This window comes from Phoenix dactylifera, chromosome 8, assembly GCF_009389715.1.
Source record: "Phoenix dactylifera cultivar Barhee BC4 chromosome 8, palm_55x_up_171113_PBpolish2nd_filt_p, whole genome shotgun sequence".
NCBI lineage: Eukaryota > Viridiplantae > Streptophyta > Magnoliopsida > Arecales > Arecaceae > Phoenix > Phoenix dactylifera.
Genome location: NC_052399.1, coordinates 20515045 through 20533363, shown reverse-complemented (window position 1 = coordinate 20533363; position 18319 = coordinate 20515045). Strand labels below are relative to the sequence as shown.

General features: G+C 37.1%; 2 protein-coding genes across 2 annotated transcripts in view; one reads left to right on the top strand and one right to left on the bottom strand.

Annotated features, from left to right (window-relative positions):
• The first annotated feature begins 280 nt into the window (after window positions 1–280).
• Window positions 281–16560, top strand: LOC103708712 (serine/threonine-protein phosphatase 5). Its single transcript, XM_008793771.4, has 13 exons — window positions 281–595; window positions 2640–2784; window positions 3767–3936; window positions 4016–4087; window positions 5025–5175; window positions 6149–6257; window positions 6362–6479; window positions 8855–9002; window positions 10337–10585; window positions 11345–11470; window positions 11559–11659; window positions 15517–15591; window positions 16132–16560. The coding sequence occupies exons 2-13, from the start codon at window positions 2703–2705 to the stop codon at window positions 16189–16191; spliced, it is 1461 nt and encodes a 486-aa protein (XP_008791993.1). The 5' UTR covers window positions 281–595; window positions 2640–2702; the 3' UTR covers window positions 16192–16560.
• The window catches only part of LOC103708701 (protein HEADING DATE 3A-like), a 2224-nt gene continuing 318 nt past the window's right edge, over window positions 16414–18319 (bottom strand). The window contains exons 2-4 of the mRNA XM_008793761.3: window positions 18192–18253; window positions 18003–18043; window positions 16414–17191 (exon numbers count right to left, since the gene is read on the bottom strand). Of these exons, the coding sequence (XP_008791983.1) occupies window positions 16965–17191; window positions 18003–18043; window positions 18192–18253 (330 nt within the window). The 3' untranslated portion in view covers window positions 16414–16964. The remainder of the gene's footprint in view (window positions 17192–18002; window positions 18044–18191; window positions 18254–18319) is intronic.

Below are 18319 nucleotides of genomic sequence, written 5' to 3'. Positions count from 1 at the left end.
TGTTATTTATTTCACTATCTTTAAACTCTCTATCACCCCAAACTAGTAGGAATTTATTTTTGAGGAAAAAAAATACTCTATCCATCCATTTCTAATCCCTAATTTTTAGCGTATTGAACTTCTCTAAAATTTAATTTTTTAATATAATTTATATATTTTATCATTTTCATCCTTATTTTTTTGAACGTTTTTCGGATTGCACGTATCGGTTACCATTATACGTATATATAAACTCCGTTTCTTAAACATCCTCCATTGCCCGGTTTGGGGGCGGAGTGCGGGTCCGCTGTGTGCCGTCGGATCTTTTTAGATCCAGTCAAGCGGCGACTTGTAAATGTGAGGCAAAGATCGACGCGACCCGCACCACAATTCTTCTGGTTCTCAATCTCCGTGCACCACTCCCTATTCCCCTCTGTCCCCGGAACCCTAAACCCTAAGAATTCCGCTCCACGGTGGTCTCGTCCTCGCCGAAACCCTCGATCCTTCTGGCAAACCAGAAGAACCCTAGACTCCTCTACATCGAAAAATCGTATTGGCGCGCATTCTTTACAGTGCGGGCTAGCTGCCACCGCTGAAGCCCGCACGACTCTGAGAGGTTAATCTTTTTCTCTTCTCCCGCCGCGTGTTTTAGATAAAGGATTGAAACCCTAGATCCTACTTTCTTTGATCGTTTTTCTCGTGTTTCCAATTCTAGCCAATGTTTGATCTTTATTATGTCATGTTTCACTGGGATTTTAGCGCTTACCGAGGTTAGAATTTGTGATCGTAAGGTTCTTGATACCTGTTTCTTTTGGCTTCTTGAGATGTCTGGAGAGAAGGTTAAAAAAAGGAGGGAAGTTGGTGTGCATCTTCATCTTCAATTGATTGAGTTTGTTTTCTTGATTACTGAAGTAACCTTACAATCTGATGTTGAGTAAGCGTCCTCTTTGAGTAAACTTGGTGTGTTCTTACTAGTAATTATCTGATTCTCAATAAGTTGCAGCTTTTTCCTGTTCCCATTGCCTCTCGATGAAATGCTTTATTCCAAGAATAATTAAACAATGCCATCTATTAAGAATCCCTTATATTCCAGTATGCATTTCGACAGCAATGTAATACCATGAATATACAACACCATCTTTTATACTCACCAGCGATCAACACCAGCAGGATCAACTTAAAAAAGTTCGAAGCTTTTATCCTCAACCATAAAAGTGATTCTTTTTCAGAAATTAATGTCAGGTGCTTTGCATGATTATCAAGCCAGCAATATCTAAAATCTTGATACAAGGAATCAGGGACCTTAATCCAGGTCCTCTTTTTTTTTTCTTTCAATTTTTCATCTTCTAGGTATTTATTGTATGCATTAATAGCTACCAAGAGGCAATTAAGGCTAACATTGAGGAACGTGTCTGAAAAAATTTTGAAATTGTTTGCACCATTCAAGCCTTAGCACGGTTGGCCTCAAATTGTTGTAATAAAACTTGCTGGGTAATTGATGAAGAAGCTGTGTCAATCTAATGTTATTTCTTTGGTGCTCAAACAGCTCTAAGATATAAATCTTTTTGATGCATAGCAAGTTTAATGTTTGGTGTCTAAAGGGCAAAACCTAGGATAATCAACTGCTCCAGGATCATGCTCATGCCCTTACACTGCATCTCATATCGAGTAACTTATTACTGCTGTTGTTGTTAGTGTTATCTGAGTTCTTATAGCATTTATCTGGAATGCAGAAATCAAAATAGCATCTCCCTATAAGTTTATAGTATTCTACATTATTGTAGACGAACACTTCCTAGCCTTTCAAAGCCTAATTTTTTTTGAGCTCTCTGTTTCTATGTCTTTCCCAATTCAGCACTGCCAGTAGCTAACCTCTATTATTTGAGCATTCTTTTTTTTTTTGTGTGTTTGTGTGTGTGTGTGTGTGTTTGTGTGTGTGCATGCGCACGCATGCATGCTGAATGCTACTTATTTTTGTGCAGTGCTAATTTCTTTTGCTTTTTGATCGTTTTCTTTCTTTTTCCATTGCCCAGCTGTAATATCTATCCACCAGTACTTTTGCTTCTGTTTGTAGTATTAACCAAGCCCATGATCGGTCGCATTAGCCTTTTGCCTTGCTTTACTGGATTATATAAAATGGCTAATACCAACCCACTTCTTAATTATATTTTCTACTCACAGTCAATACTCCAAGTATCAAGATGAGTTATTCTCAGTTTCGTGGCACATATTATGTCCATTGAGGTGTTGGAATTGTTGCTGGACAGGCTGCTTTCATCTTGTCACCTACCAAACCCTTGCTTATTGCTATTAGTTCTTGATCCTTCAATACTTGTAGTCATTCTAGGGATTGCTTTTAGCATTTTCATATCTGGAACATAATTAGCTGGAAATAAGTAAAGCGACGAGCTTCCTGACCCTGCTATTTAGTGTTATCTTCCTATGGGTTTGAGCATATCAAGATTAACAATGGCTTTGATAATCTTCAATATGATTTTTATGTGGGCTGTTCTGTCTCCTAGGATTATAAATATCCTTCTTCATTGCGTGCTTCTATGTTAAATAATTTACATTTACTTGTGCCTTTTTCCTGCTGTAAGTGTACTTGTTTTTTTTCCTGATTTAGCTCATTAAATGTGATCCCCAATATATTCTAACAGGTGAAGTTGTCTATGAAACTTGTTATTTGATATATTGAAGTCTTAGAAGAAGCATAATTCCAGATGACCAGTATGGTTGAAAATGCAAATCCAAATATTGAACGAGCAGAAGAAATCAAGCTCTTAGCTAACGACGCATTCAAAGGTAATTGTGAGTACTGATGTTGTTGTCATATTATGGGCTTTGTAATGGAGGTTTGGATTTTAGATATCATCAGAGATACATCATTTTCCTGGCAATATCATGAGCATCTTCTAAACTTTGAGCTGTAAATGTGTGCGTGTATGTGTGCAGGTGAGTGGGTGGGTGTTGTGCATGCTTGTGTTGTTTGTGTGCACGATATGTGTGCTTTCTAGTTGTGAGCACTTTTTATCTGGTCTCTATGCTCTAACACTCTAATTGCTAGATTATTTTGCCAATGCATCTCTCCATGTATGTTGGGGGCAAAGATGTGTATCAAACCTTTAGATAAGGTCTACTTTAATATCATTCGTTTGACTATACTCAACTATGTGATTATGTAAAATAATTTAATAAATTGTAATATGGGGTTATTAAGGGTGAGCATTGGCGGAATGGCAATGTTGCTTCATTGTGACCTAGGTATCACGAGTTGGAACCATGGAAACAACTTCTTTGCATGCGGGGATAAGACTGGATACATCCGACCCTCCTAAGACCCCACAATGGTGGGACTCTGTGTACTAGACTGCCTTGGGTATGGGGACATTAATTCGATTATAAATGTTCTAGAATATAAATTGACCATGTTTATGATGTTTTGCAGACATCATTCATTGAGGTAAAACTTTTAGGCCTTTAGCTGGTGGTAATTAAGTGGAAATAAAAAGTTCTTGGTATTAATAAAATATATCAAGATTGAGGGTTGTTGTAATAGTGAAGTAGGGAGCAGTGCATGGAGAAGATCGATGCATGAAGAGGAAAGAAAAACATATATTTTACTAGAGAGTTGTCTTTATTTGTTGCTATCTACATATAATTCTGGATATTGGAAACATCAACATATCCTGTGCATCTTTTTTTTTGGTGTGATAATTGAAAGGTGTTTTACCAGCAATCCCAGCATTATTACCTTATGATCTATCTCCCTTGTTCCTTCATTCAGCCAACAAGTTCTCCCAAGCCATAGAGTTGTATAGTCAAGCTATCGAATTAAATGGTCTCAATGCGGTATATTGGGCAAATCGTGCATTTGCACACACCAAACGTGAGGAATATGGTAGCGCTATCCAGGATGCAACAAAAGCAATTGAGCTTGATCCTAAATATTCAAAGGTAAGGAAATCATAAAGTTCTATATTTTATATACTTATGTATGGACTCTCAAATGGGTAACTTGAAAATTTATTGACAGGGTTATTATAGACGGGGTGCAGCATATCTCGCCATGGGGAAGTTCAAGGAAGCTTTGAAAGATTTTCAACAGGCATGTTTAAGCCTGATTCATTTCATTATAGGATGAATCTGATAACCTTATATGCTTGATGTTTAGAAGTATGGATGGATAGACAAACACACACACATGCAGAACAGACATCTAAGCAATTAAAAATGTTTGGTTTTTTCCACATTGTTCCTATATTGTAGTCTCTGACCTATATTTAAGCTGTCAAATGGACATCTCGTGATGTTGTGTATGCATGAGACTGAAGGTCATTCAATTCACATGTTTGAATAAATCCAGGCCAAGTTCAGAAAATTAATGGTTAGAGAAAAAAAGATTGATGAATGCTCCAATCTTAGCTGGACTGCATATGCTATAAATGTATCTAATGTACTGACAGAAGTGGTCCTTAAATATCCAGTTTGCCTATGCAGAGATATTGGAATTGATTGATGGGGCACTAAAATATCATCTCAAGTAGGTTGCAGTGAGTAGTACATAATTTTAAGTGACAAGAAGTGCAAATTACCTTTTTCCTCTCTCATTTCCCCCTTACCGATCTTATTTATTCTTGTGAATGTGCCAACAAAGGATTCCTATGATTTTTTACGGATTTTGTAATTTAAATAACATTGGAAGTTGGCATATTAGTAACTATACATGCCAATTTCATGTGTTTGTCTTTCATATCTGTTTATTGGTTAAGCTTAGAATCTTCTACTGTTGAAGATCAAGTTTATGTAATTAACTCAGCTATATCCTTAATTGCCCATATGCAACCTCTTGACCGCACATTATCCAGAAGCATCATTATATGTGACACGACTTTTGATTTCTTATGCTAATAAATGCTTGGTCATTTTATGCTATATAAATTTAGATCGTCATTTCTTATTTTTTTAATTGTACAAAGATTTGTATTTCTTCATTTTATTGAATGTACTAGAAGCATTTTTCTTAACATTTCTAGTTGTCTTAGGTGAAAAAAATTTGTCCAAGTGATCCGGATGCTTCAAAGAAGTTGAAAGAATGTGAAAAGGCTGTCCAGAAGCTTCGATTTGAAGAAGCAATTGCTGTCCATGAGTCCGCGAGACGCTCTGTTGCAGAATCTATAGATTTTCGTTGTATAGGTATTATCTGTACTAATCATGTTGTTGTCAGATGCCTGCCTGGCTTTTATATACGAATTTTTGGCTTTGCATATTCCTGCTTACATTCCCTTTCTGTTTTTACATGCCTTTGTTGGAAACCTGTCCACCACTTTTTTTTTTCTCTTTTATAGCGGAAAAATAGGTAAATTATATATGAAATTTTGGAATACTTTGTTTTTAAACTAATATAAATATTCTCAGTTGAAATAGCCTTTTGGAATAGATTCTTTTTAGGAAAAAATCCTTTGTTTGAATGTTTGTAATTTAATCCATAAAAAAGGGCCTTTGGCCTCACTGCTGTGCAGTGAAATCCTTAGACAATACAAATTTGTTTCTTGTTAGAACAGAGTCCAAGATAGTCTTTGCGATTTGATATATCTTTCTCCATCGGCCATAATAAAATTTGGATGGTAAGATGGTGCATTTTGGTATTTATATTACTGCGATCGTAAAGGATGGGAGGCGTTGTGTTAGGAGTGTTTGAAGAAACTTCAAGCAATTGTTTGTGCCTACGCATTTGAGAATTTATATTCCTGGAGAAATCTTATGGGTAAGCTTAGGTAGGCTTATTAGATATACGGCAGGTCTAACATATTGTCATTTTTTTTTGCCAAACTTGTCAATTTGTACTTTTTGATGGAAGAAACTCTAGGTGTTTTGTTAGTTTTATATGGTGCTATCCTTTTGTACTTATCTTGCACAGGCTTGCGTGCTTGTGTGTGGATATGTGTGCTTGTATCGGTATGCATGTCTCTCAGTCAGTTTATTGTTGAAATTGTGTGTTGATTAAGAACTGTGCAGCAGTAGGCACCATAAAACATAATAATCTCTTGCCCAAAATAGTAATAAATGATAACATCAACCTAAAAGCAGTTTTAAAATGGATAATATCTTTTTTAAAGTCATTCTGACATGCTTTCACATGATGTATGGAAATGTTATCTATTAACAGATGTGGAGCCACACTATACTGGAGCAAGAATAGAGGGCGAAGTGGTAACTTTGGATTTTGTGAAGAAGATGATGGAAGATTTTAGGAACCAGAAATGCTTACACAAAAGGTTCTTGCTCATAGTAATAGTACTTATGTACTAAGCTATCAATTTCTTTTCCTTCCATTCTTTAGTTCTTCTATTTAAATCAATTAATTGCATCTATTGTTTAGGTATGCATATCAGATTGTCTTACAAGCCAGGGAGATGTTGGGGGCTATGCCGGCTCTTGTTGATATCACTGTTCCAGATGGTCATCATTTCACAGTTTGTGGTGATGTGCATGGCCAGGTAGCTATGTAACATTTCTCCATTTTAAACAGTTCAACTCAGCCATTTTATTATCTTTTTTTTTTTGGTGAGAAAGGGAAGGAGATCGACCTGTACTATAATAGCCATACCTAAATACTTGGGAATGCACCAGCTAAGGCTGCAACCCACAACCTTTGGTTGCTAAACAAAGGAATGTGACCACCGGGACAAGCTGCCATTCACCAGCTATTTTATGTTCTTATCTGAACAATTTTGGTTCCTTTTATTTGGAAAATCATGCTACTCCATGTAATATGTTGAGCCCTCTTTTCCTCCCCCCGCCCCCAATCAGATTGTTCCAGTATTTCCATTCATGCTTTATGGAGGTATTTGTATTATCAGATATCAGCATTTGTGCCTTTTAAGTAAAAAAGGGAAAAAATCACTTGCATTCAGAACGGAACAACTACTAATCTGCGAATCTTGAGCTTTTTGCTGTTGTACTCACTTGAGCCCACTGATAGCACATTGGGCTCCAATTATTTGGCTTCTTGTTTCCATCATCAAACCAGATATATTGAATCTTCGAATGCCATAGGCCATACTTTTTCTTTTCTCCAAACACTCAGGTCTGAAATTATCTGTTTAAGCACCTGTAGTTTAAGCATGTTCCTTTTTAATTTTGAGGAGGAGATTATGTTCATACATTTGGACTAGAATATGGGATTAAAACTATGGGAAACTCCAATTGTGAAAAGCACTATTGACTATACCAGTGAATTCCCAAGGATCTTAACTGATGACTTTGAGTTTTAGATCCTAAGTATCTCGTGTAATAGTTGTTGCATTTTTATGAATGCAAGGATGTCCAGTTACTCCAGCGCAGATTAACACATTCTTTACTAGATAGATCACTCACCAACTATTGTAGCTTTGTTGGGGATAACCTTGTAGCATGGAAGATTAAGGAGAGCCTCGTCAGAGGATTTCGTGCAGAAGCTGAATATTGGGTTCTTTCAGATAATTGAATTAGCCTGGTCAAAAGAACTGCTCGTCGAGATGGATTTCACTAGCAAAGGTTCTAGGAATTTGTATTATGATGATAAAGGGGGTATGACACAGCCTTCCATTTTGTGTCATAAAAGTATTAAGCGTGTCAAATCAGGTGGCCATTTTATTTATGAAAAGTTGAGGTTAAGATAGTTGTTCATTTGCCAAACAAAGGAACAAGTCGCTGACATGTTCATTGATACTCCTGGGAAGGCAAGTCTACTTTTGTCATAGTATATACCACTTTACATGCTCCTGCTTGAAAGGTTACCTTAAATTTGTTGATTTCGATCTTTTCTTTATTAAGTATGAAGTAAACGGTCATAAATGCTGCAAGGCATTTGATCAACAAAGCTGCCATGTTGAAAGCCAAGATATGATCACATTCAGATCCCCAAGTCCCTGTATCAAACTATATCCACACGGACCATTTGGTCAACATTTGTTAGCCTAGTTCTCTGCCAAATTTTTAACTCGTTTTATCATGTTTCTTCATTTTGAGAGTTTTCTTAGGTTGATTTATATGCAACTTTGCTGCTGATTGTTATTGTTATTTAATAGTTTCAAACCTAACTTGTAGTACCAACTTATCACATTTCACTATCTGTTGTAGGCTGACCTTTCTAGGGGCATGGTTGCCAGTTTATAATTAGGAGTGTAGCTTTATTAAGTGGTCATGATAGACTGCTCAATTTCTTCATGTTCCCGCTTATGTGACCTTACCTATAGTCTCATACTCTCATTATATTTTGTCAGTTGATAGCAAGGGGGCAATGCTCTAGCTTAAATAATAAAAGGAGGGGCATTCAGGTTGCTCACTAAGTCTGCATGCCTTTCCTCTTATATCTTCATGCTAACTTAATGCTCTCCTCTCTTTTTTTTTAATTGTTATCTCGAATCCTTCACTTATTTTCTTCTCCCTAATCCTTGAGATGCATCACAACATATGCTTGCAATGCAATAAATCAGTTCTGATCATCTCACTGGTTGATTTTGTTGAAAGGCATTGCCACTAAGGCATTCAGACGTGGTTTCAGGAATGGGTATAGGACTCTATAAGCCTGGACACATCCTTTTCCAGGTAGATGCTTCAGCAGCATTGGAGCTAGAGGCATCACCTTTGATCCTTGAGTAGCCTGCACCTATTCAATGATCACTGGACAAAATAATTTGTCTGTATCGTAGCCTCAATTTCTATGGCGAACCTCAAGTTGTGCGCCTGAGTCTTTGTGGATCTCTTCCATTTGCGTAGCTGACTTGACAGTCTTATACTATCAAGAACTTTGCTTGTTTCTTTTATTGTTCGATTTGCAATATTATGCTTGTTTCAAACATCTAAAGTTCTCTATTCTAAATGTTTGCAGTATTTTGATCTCCTAAATATTTTTGAGCTCAATGGACTTCCCTCGGAGGAAAACCCTTACCTTTTCAATGGGGACTTTGTGGACAGAGGATCATTCTCTGTTGAAGTTATTCTCACACTGTTTGCATTCAAGTGCATGTGTCCCACAGGTATTCCTTTCTGTTTTATTAAACAGTTTGTCTTGTTTTTGGTTTTCATGATATGACCCGTACCTGCGAGAATTTTAAGTGCTATTTTATGCAAAAGAAGGTTAGACGGTCATAACGTGCATTCGAATGCAGAAGTTTAAGAAACCAGTGCAGTTGAAGATTACATGCTGATGCTACAAAAGAGTTTTTACATATTGACATGCAAATACTGCATCGTTCTGTTCCTGTTCTATCTGTTGCGTTCCTTATCATATAGTTTGTCTAGATTGTGACCACTTCTTTTCCCACTGGCAATCAGCAGACTGATGAAAAATCATTAGGATGGTGGCTGAGATCTGATGTAAAATGGTTGATGCACAATAAGTATGTATAATTTTGGGTTTATGACTTGATTTAACTCATCGGAGGTTACTCCAAGTAGGCCTGAACTTTCATACCAAGGATTCATGTCCCAGCGTGTCCTGGTGCATCCTGCGGGTACCATACCTTTCCAACTTCGAGTAAGCTTAAGTGAGTTGCATGAACCAATAGCTGAAACAGAGATTCAAATATTGCAGAAACAAGGATTAAGCACCAGGATGTGCACGCTCTCTTGCCACCTTTTGTTCTAACTCCTCCCACTGAATTTTAAGCCTATTTCTATTAAGTGACTAGTTTTTTAAATTCTCAGGTGTGAAACTGGCTGTTCATAATAAAATTACTAAATTTATGAAGGTAGATATCTTGTATGTGTGTTGCATATATTTGAACACAGTTCTGTAAGTTATGTATACTTTTCATGTTTTTTTTCTTTGTAAAAATATGTTACTGTCTATATGTTATGAAACATGGTAGCATAATTTAGTGATTTTGTTTATGTTTTGGTGGTTGTTTGGACACTAGTTGTACTTGGGTAGTTAGATGCCACCGTAGACATAAACCTTTATGTTTAGGTTGCTTCTAATTCTAATACCTAGTTTGATTAGCGGCACTTAAAATTTGTTGTATCATAAAAATTTTATCCTTTTTTGACATTTATGAGATGCAAATTGCTACTGTTGTAAGTCAGTGTTGTTTTCCATAATATGTTTTCATTTCTGAGTCACCATTATGGTGCTGATATTTCTTTATTTAAGGTTATTAGCATCTGAAACTGTAATAGCATTGTTCTCATATGATAATTTTCTGCATCTTTGTTAATCTCCAAGGTTATCATCATTTTTTCTTAATTTGCTTCATGGTAGTTTGGCACTTAACTTTTATTAGATGTTGAACACAACGAGACATTTTTAGTTTCTATATGCAAGTTACCTTTATGGTTAGTCTTCATAATTGGCTTTTTGAAAATTTTACAGCTATGTATCTTTCGAGAGGAAACCATGAAAGTAAGAGTATGAACAAGATTTATGGTTTTGAGGGAGAGGTCAGGTCAAAGTTGAGTGAAACATTTGTTGAACTCTTCGCAGAAGTATTTTGTTGTTTACCTTTGGCTCATGTCATAAATGGCAAGATCTTTGTAGTTCATGGAGGATTATTTAGTGTTGATGGTGTGAAGCTCTCTGATATACGAGCAATTGATCGTTTCTGTGAGCCTCCTGAAGAAGGTATTTTGCAAGTATTTCTTGTTTAAAACATCCAATTCTTAATAATTAATGGGTGAAATACTTACAAGTCTGTACTTTCACTGTTTCATGCTTAACCGGTAAAAAGCTACTATTTTCTTGTTACTCGGTCTTTTTTACATGGTTCGAAAAAAATTCATGTATGTGGTGATTTTTCCACTATATTGTCATATATCAGGCCATTTTTTGGATTTTGTTCCTTTTATGCTCTCCCCTTTGCCTACCATGAAATTGATTTACTTGACAATTGCGTAACAAAAAATCTACAGTTCCTGTTTTTTGTGCTGAGACATACCATATTATTTTAAGACAGAGGTCCTTATGTCCGAAAATGATAATCTTTCAATAGCATGGCTATGTATTTAGCTTTTAGAAATCTTTGGTTGTATTTCGATATTAGACATCACAGTGACCGTAAGTGACAGTCCTTATTATCCACCTCATTTGTGTGGAATGCTTTGTATATGGCCATGCCAAATGCAAGCTTTCTCAAGTTTTCTGTCCACCACCACTTCACTCATCTAGTAGTAAATTGCCTCTAGTTGAGTTTAATTTGATGATACCAAGAAAGAAGATCATTCATGCTGCAATTATGCAGAGTTATGTATTTTGCTACACCACTTCCTTGATTTGACAATGTAGATTCAGCTTCCCTTTCTTAAAGACCTATATGTCATTTTGTATCTGTTAATCATGACTTTTGTTACCGTTTAATGACATTTATGGTGATTTCCTTATCAGGTATTATGTGTGAATTGCTTTGGAGCGACCCGCAGCCTCAACTAGGTAGAGGCCCCAGCAAGCGAGGTGTGGGTCTTTCCTTTGGTGCAGATGTGACAAAGAAATTCATAGAAGAAAATAATCTTGGTAAGTCGCCCTCCAATATTCTTAAAACATCTTTTGGCAGATCTTTTTGATAAACATCTTTTTTATATTCTTAAAACTCTTTTGGCAGATCTTGTTGTTCGATCCCATGAAGTTAAGGATGAGGGTTATGAGATCGAACATGACGGGAAGCTTATAACAGTATTTTCTGCTCCAAATTATTGTGATCAGGTGATTAGAATGTCATCCTTATGCTTACTTTATATCAGCTTCGGGTTTTTATTTGAGATAGATAGTCTGTTTCTAATGTAGGTCTTTAAGATTTCTCGTAATGTGTTAGAATCCTAAGATTTCATATATGAGGTCTTCCCGAAGATAGAAACAATTAGGTGTTGCTTAATTCTCCATAGACAGGAGGATTCTTGCTCATTGATTCTTTGACCTTTTTTTAGGAAAACACTCTTTTATGAAAGAAATGTACATTTTAAGCTGTCAAAGTTAATGGATCTTGGACTTAAGTTTACATCAATTTCCAATGTCTAATAGAAAGGTAGTCCTTTCTATGATTGTTCAAAACCTTAGTTACTGGCCTTGTCTCGACATTGTGGTAACCTTAGTTACGTGCCTTGCCCCAACATTATGGGTTTGAATCTCAAGTTGAAGCTATAAAATGTCAAGTTATTAGAAAGATTTGCAACCGGTTCTCAAAATGGCTGCTGAAAACCTAGCATATTTTGACAATTAAAAAGTTCTTTAGCAAATAGTCATGATTTAACAATTTCATCATGCATAAAGGTTTCAATCTTGATTGCGGCCTATCCCGTTCTGAGGCTGGGTCCTTATGATACCAGTGTGGTCCATGTTTGGTCCTAAACAACCATTGAAAACAAGAACATAGAGGGGGAAAAAATTAAAAATTGGTGTCCTGGAATGCCAGATCGCCCCAAGTGTCTTGATGCAATGATCTTGATCTAGATTGACCAGGGGTCTTAGATGCTTTAGGATTCGGTCTCTCTCTGGTCTGGTACAGTATTGTTAACATGGACTAGGTCCTTACTCCTTGATCATACATGTGCATATTGGTTGAATTTAATTATTCGAGCGTCATTCATCTCATGCCTTAGGGCAAGTCCTTATGAATCATTGTGAAGCATATGACTAAGAGGCTATATGAAGTGACATGTACATATTGTAGATAGAGACCTATTTGGGACATGCAACTTGGGCATTATTTATGCTGTATATTGTTTCATTTTTTAATGTGATTTTGAGTGGGGCTTAGGTATTTCTAGGTATGTTACAGTACACCATAAGCATTACGTGAACATTGTGACATAATGAGTTGTGAATCTGAACAAGCCATTTGTTGAGATGCTTTGAAATTGTGCATACTTGGAATAAGCATACTGAGGGCAGACCTTGACACAATGGTAAGGTTGCTCCATCTTGACCTAGATGTCACAAGTTCGAAACATGGAGACAGCCTCTCCTTGCGCGGATTAAGATTGGGTACATTTGACCCTCCCTAGACCCTGCAATAGGCAAGCATGTTGGATTAGAATTCAATATGGAGGGCCCAAGATAAATTCATACGTCTCGTTCTAATTTCAGTATAATTTTCTTTTTTTTTTATTGTCACCCTTCTAGAAAGATAATATATGAATTCTGCAAGTTATGTATTTCCCTTATACAAATGGATGAGCATGTTTTGACTAAATGTTTGTCTATGGTTACAATTTGCATAACTTAGAACAACCAGCAATTAGCTAACACTAGTGTAACTGCTAAGGGTTGATATTTCTAACCATTTTTTCCTATAAAGAGATGCCATTCTTGCCGATGAATTTTCTACCAATCCTCTTGAGGTAAGCTTGCATTTTTCAAATCCACATTTTTGAATTTTGATGGAAATCGAAGCCTCGGCATTTGTACTGCCGCTTAAAGTGCTTCTTTGCCACTCAAGTAACCTTCTTGCTTCCTTAGCAGACTTGGTTGGCTTTGGCACGCTGTTCATAGCCCATATTATTCTATAACTTTTTTAAGGAGGTAGGCACCAACGCATCTCCCCCACACCTGAAAAAAAAAACAAGAAAAAAAGGAAGAGAGAGAGAGAGAGAGAGAGAGAGAGAGAGAGAGAGAGAGAGAGAGAGCATGCATACACGCAGTCCCACAGAAGAGATTCTACATTGCATCAAATGTGCTGTATGAATTGATCACCTGATTTTGGTAATGCACCATCAATATGAAACATGCAAGAAGATGGGTGCTTCAGACTGACCAGTGGAGTTAGTTAATGCTGATTGGAGAAGCATTTAATTTGTCTCATTTATAGCAGACTCGAGTAACTAATGGTTATGATGGAGAGTAAACATGTTAGTTGTTAGAAATCAGACTAGTCTTAACTATTTCGATATTTTGAAAGATAAATTCTGTGTGTAATTTTTTGAAATTAACATATAATAGTGGATTAGCATTTTGGAAAGGAACAAGCAGTTCATTTCCAGTTCTTGCGTTTTCATTTCCAAAAAAAATAAAATGCAAAAATACGCAAATTGCATATTGTTGAATCTTTGAACAATATCCATTAGGAAGGGTTTCATTATGATATATACACTGCATAGAATTAAGATCCTAAATGAATCGAGAACCTCGTTCTCTCCCTGAAAATACACTTTCAGCAACCTGTTTGTCTTTCTCATTATCTTTGGCCAGTGTCCAATTAATTTTGTGTCCCTTATTTGATGCTAATCTTCAATTAGCCTCTTGCTTTCTTATCTTAGGGAAGTACATATTTGGAAACTAGGTTGGTAAGGTGTTCAGTAGAGTACTAAAGGGAATTAGGGTGCACTAGTGAGGACAGTGGTGAAGGAATGGATCTAACCATAAGGGATGATGATTAACAATTAAAGAACAAGAGGGGATGAAGCACTTCAAAATTAAAAGTAAATATTTTGATTGGACATACAATTTTGTTCTGTTTGGGGAAAGTTTTGTGGACCATAAGCTGAATAAAAACCGTAGGTTAGCATAATCTTAGTACTTATCCTTAGTGCTTTTGCTTAAAGAAAGAGTACAGAATTAGGAGTCAAGGCACCTTGAATTGAAAACTCAAGTTGCCGTGGCAGTATGTTATTTTATTTTATTTTATTTTTTTAAGAAAGCCATAGCAGGAAGGAAAAGTCATCATCCAACCAGAGTAAGAGGTTGGTTTGTTAGGTTTGGGTATTCAAGCTTGATGCTGAAAGAAACTCTGATATGGATATCATTTGAAAGAGTTCGTCATGGGGGTAAGACCCCCGGAAATTGGTAGAATTGGTACTGCCATGGCAGAAGGTTAAGCTTCTGGATAGAGAGGGATGAAAGAATATTGCTTGAAAAGTGGTGGAAGCTTTTGATATGCTGTGCAAGGACACATACGTCTCAGAAGTTTTTACCATATTGAAACCTCCATGAACTTGATGTTTGGATGGTGTTTTAAATCAAAAAAAAAAAAAATTATGCTGTACATCGAACATCGCACCCTAAAACAATTCCATTGCATTAATTGTACTTCTCCATGCCTCTCCACAGTCCACTAAAACATTGTTTGCTAGAAATAAGCTTAACATGTTCTCTGATAGAGTGCTATGGATGAATTGATGCTTCCATGAACGTGTTAAAATGACCAGTTCTTGCTAAAGAAGCTTTCATGTGACAGTGAAAAACTGTTCTTCTGTTCTTAAAAAAATTCTTTTTATCGAACTTCCTAACATGCTTAAGACCAACAGCTGGCCAATGTAGTAGTTGCATTTTGCATCTTTTTGTGAGGGTATAATTGATTGTTGTTGTTTGTGTTCATGTCTTAGCTGGTCATCTTCTTTGAGGTTCTATGAATTAAATCATTCAGGAACTTCAGAAACGTCTATGATATCTCCACTTCTTGCAACAAGTGGGCTTCAATGAACTTTGGGTTTTACTACTTCTCTAATCTTTATTTTTGTAGTAATTTTTGTCTAAACTGTTGTCTGTGTTTTGACATCTTAACTTCCCTATCTTGTGACTAGTTATTTTTAATTTAGATATGAAGATCATTTTCTACCTTGATACAGATGGGCAACAAAGGTGCATTCATACGCTTCGCAGCCCCAGAACTGAAGCCAGATATTGTTTCTTTTTCAGCAGTGGTAGGTTTTAACTATATTCTGAAGGCTGTTTCTTTCAACTATAAATTACTAATGCTTGTTGCTTTATGGAGCCAAAAATTTCATTGTTCTATGCCCCTTCTTCGTGCACACTGAAACTATTTCTCTTCAATGCACACACACTGGTACAGTCATATGCAAGCACAGGTAAGTGTGGCTAAAAATTGACACCGTAGACCATGCAAGTTGCAGCACAGGACACATTCATATTTGCAAGTTACATCCAGGCCTTAAACCCTGTTGGGCGCATAGCCTCCATATCTGCCAAAAGGATTTTGTCTGTCGCTGTAGTATCACTGCATGGTCGCATTGCACATGAATTTTAACTCGTTTGAACTAACATGCAGCGTTTGTTTTGTGGCCCATAGCTGATTTTGGTCAGGTGGTGTTTTTACTGTTGTAGCTGTTCAAATGTTTTTCAAACATGTGCATCCGTGCAAGCTGTCTCAATTCTGCTCCTTTTTTTTCCTTTTGTCATATTGCTTACATGTATGCTGATGACCATTTTGTCAAAATTTGCAGCCGCACCCGGATGTGAAGCCAATGGCATATGCAAGCAATTTTCTCCGGTTATTCTCATAATTTATCAGGTGAATGCAACCCTAAAGGTATTCTGGTATTTTCTCACCCTTTTGAACATACACTGCATGTAAACAGCTATTGCAGAGGTCAGAAGCAGATCCCTGCCTTCTCCTTGGTAACTGATGTGCCATTGACAGATGTGATGATAATTCTGCCACACTCAGCCCCAGTAGGGCGTTTTTTTTCTTTGTTCTATGATGACTTTATTTTTCGACCGACAAGTCTAGTTCAAGGAGGTGCTCATTCATTTTGTTGGCAGTGTCATTTGCAATTATGTGTTTATTATGTGAAATTTGCCTTTCGATCCATCGCATCAGACAGCCAAGCTACTTGGCTTGATGGTTTATTGATTGTATATTTTCTGGAATCCATCTTGGATGTTGGTCTGCTAGATTCGCCTCAATTCAGCATGCCTAATTTATGCTATTAGAGCATGCGTCAGCTAATCTTGTGAATTTTTTTTGGGTGATTCTGGATATTTCGCCCTATTTCAGCTTATACTTTTTTCGCGGACAACTTTTATGTGCCGCCACAACCAAGTTTTGAATTACTCAGTTTTCATTTCTTTTTTCTTGAATTGGATTTTTTTTTTTTTTTTCCACTTCGATGCAGCATACTCCAGGTTCTGTTTGGGCCTTGACGCTTAAATAAGCAGCCAGATACACTAGCTCGGGATATTTATTTGATGTTTGCTTGATAGGTTGCATCCAATACATAGACGGCAGGATTTTTAGTTAACTAATCTATAACATGGCTCCATGACATCATTATTCTCATCTGAATCTTCTACCGCCGGAGCCAGATTCCCTCTGGCAATTATAGTAGACAGCAGCAACCGGTGGCCCCAGATAGTGTTCCCCTGCAAAGCTCCTGGTGTTGAAGTTTTGCCGCGTCGCGGGAGCAAACACACTTTCTCTGCCTAACTGTTGGAATAGAACGAACACAATCCGGTGGATCCCTGACACCGGTCTTGGGCTTTCATAACCTATGAGCTCCCGGCCTGATAAAATCGAAACACAGAGTCAATTTAGCAACAATTCATCGGCAGCTCTATGGTCGACAAAGATCGAGATTGGTGTTTGGTCTAGGTTGCTTTAGCCTTATCTAGATGTGAATTCTGGGCGCGGGTTTGGCACCAAGTTCTAATGCTAATTTGAGCGGACGTGGCTGGGTTGGAATTGGGTTCTGCTAGTGCTAGCTCATTAAGGGAGCAACAAAACTGAGCTTGGTTTTGGAATTATTTTTTAACCTGGAAATTAAACTCGATTAGCTTACCACTACTTCATTCTTAATCTCCAAGTGAGCCGAACCTGAGCCTTTTCATCTGGCACGGTAATCCCAAGTTGAGTTGAAATCAGTTGCTTGATTGAATCTTTCTTTATAGTTTGAGCTCAAACATGGTTCAAGCCTAAATCAACATTTTAATTGATTTCAAGAATAAATAAAATATATCAATTAAATTAGATCCTTTATCAAATAATATATCATAAAATAGATTATTTTATTTTCTCCCGGCGCCTAGTTCATGTTTCTTCTCGGATTTTCGAGTACAGGAACAGAAAATGAAACTGAAAGCAAAGGCAAAGGGGTACCGTAGATTAAAAACTGATCTCGAGCCGTGTTAGGCGATAGGGAAGAAGCTACCACCCAAACACACCATGTATGAGCATCACTCGAGCATCATATATTTTAGCGTAGTCTCGGTGGTTTTTCCGGAGTCATAAAAGAAAAACTCGTTCGCAGCCCTACTTTCTTTAAAACCAAAGATACGTCCTTAGCCCAAAAAAAACCAAAGAGCCGTACGTACTCACCGAAAGTGGAATCAGTTGTCCCGGGGATGTCCGTAACCATCCTATAAAACCATCAGCTCAGATTAGTTATAGTACCAGAGAATACTGCACGCGTGTGCATAGCCGTTGGGCTTCCCCACGTAATTTTACGTTCAAAGTAAGAACAGTTTGGGCGGCTCATCAGCCAGCATGTAAACGGTCGGAGCTCACCAGTGCAAGTGCTCTCTTGACGTCGGATTGCTTGGATTTGGGGCATCTGGATCCACCATTATCTTGCAACGAAGAAGTTCCAACACAACAACAGCATCAGCAACGACAACAAAAAGAATCATGAGAGA

What these genes read in the sequence shown, in the direction of transcription:
- LOC103708712 (XM_008793771.4), top strand. Translation starts at nt 2,703, where the DNA reads ATGACCAGTATGGTTGAAAATGCAAATCCAAATATTGAACGAGCAGAA. An exon ending in TTGATCCTAAATATTCAAAG is followed by an intron (nt 3,937 to 4,015) that starts GTAAGGAAATCA and finishes ATTTATTGACAG; the next exon opens with GGTTATTATAGACGGGGTGC. An exon ending in CAAGTGCATGTGTCCCACAG is followed by an intron (nt 9,003 to 10,336) that starts GTATTCCTTTCT and finishes AAAATTTTACAG; the next exon opens with CTATGTATCTTTCGAGAGGA.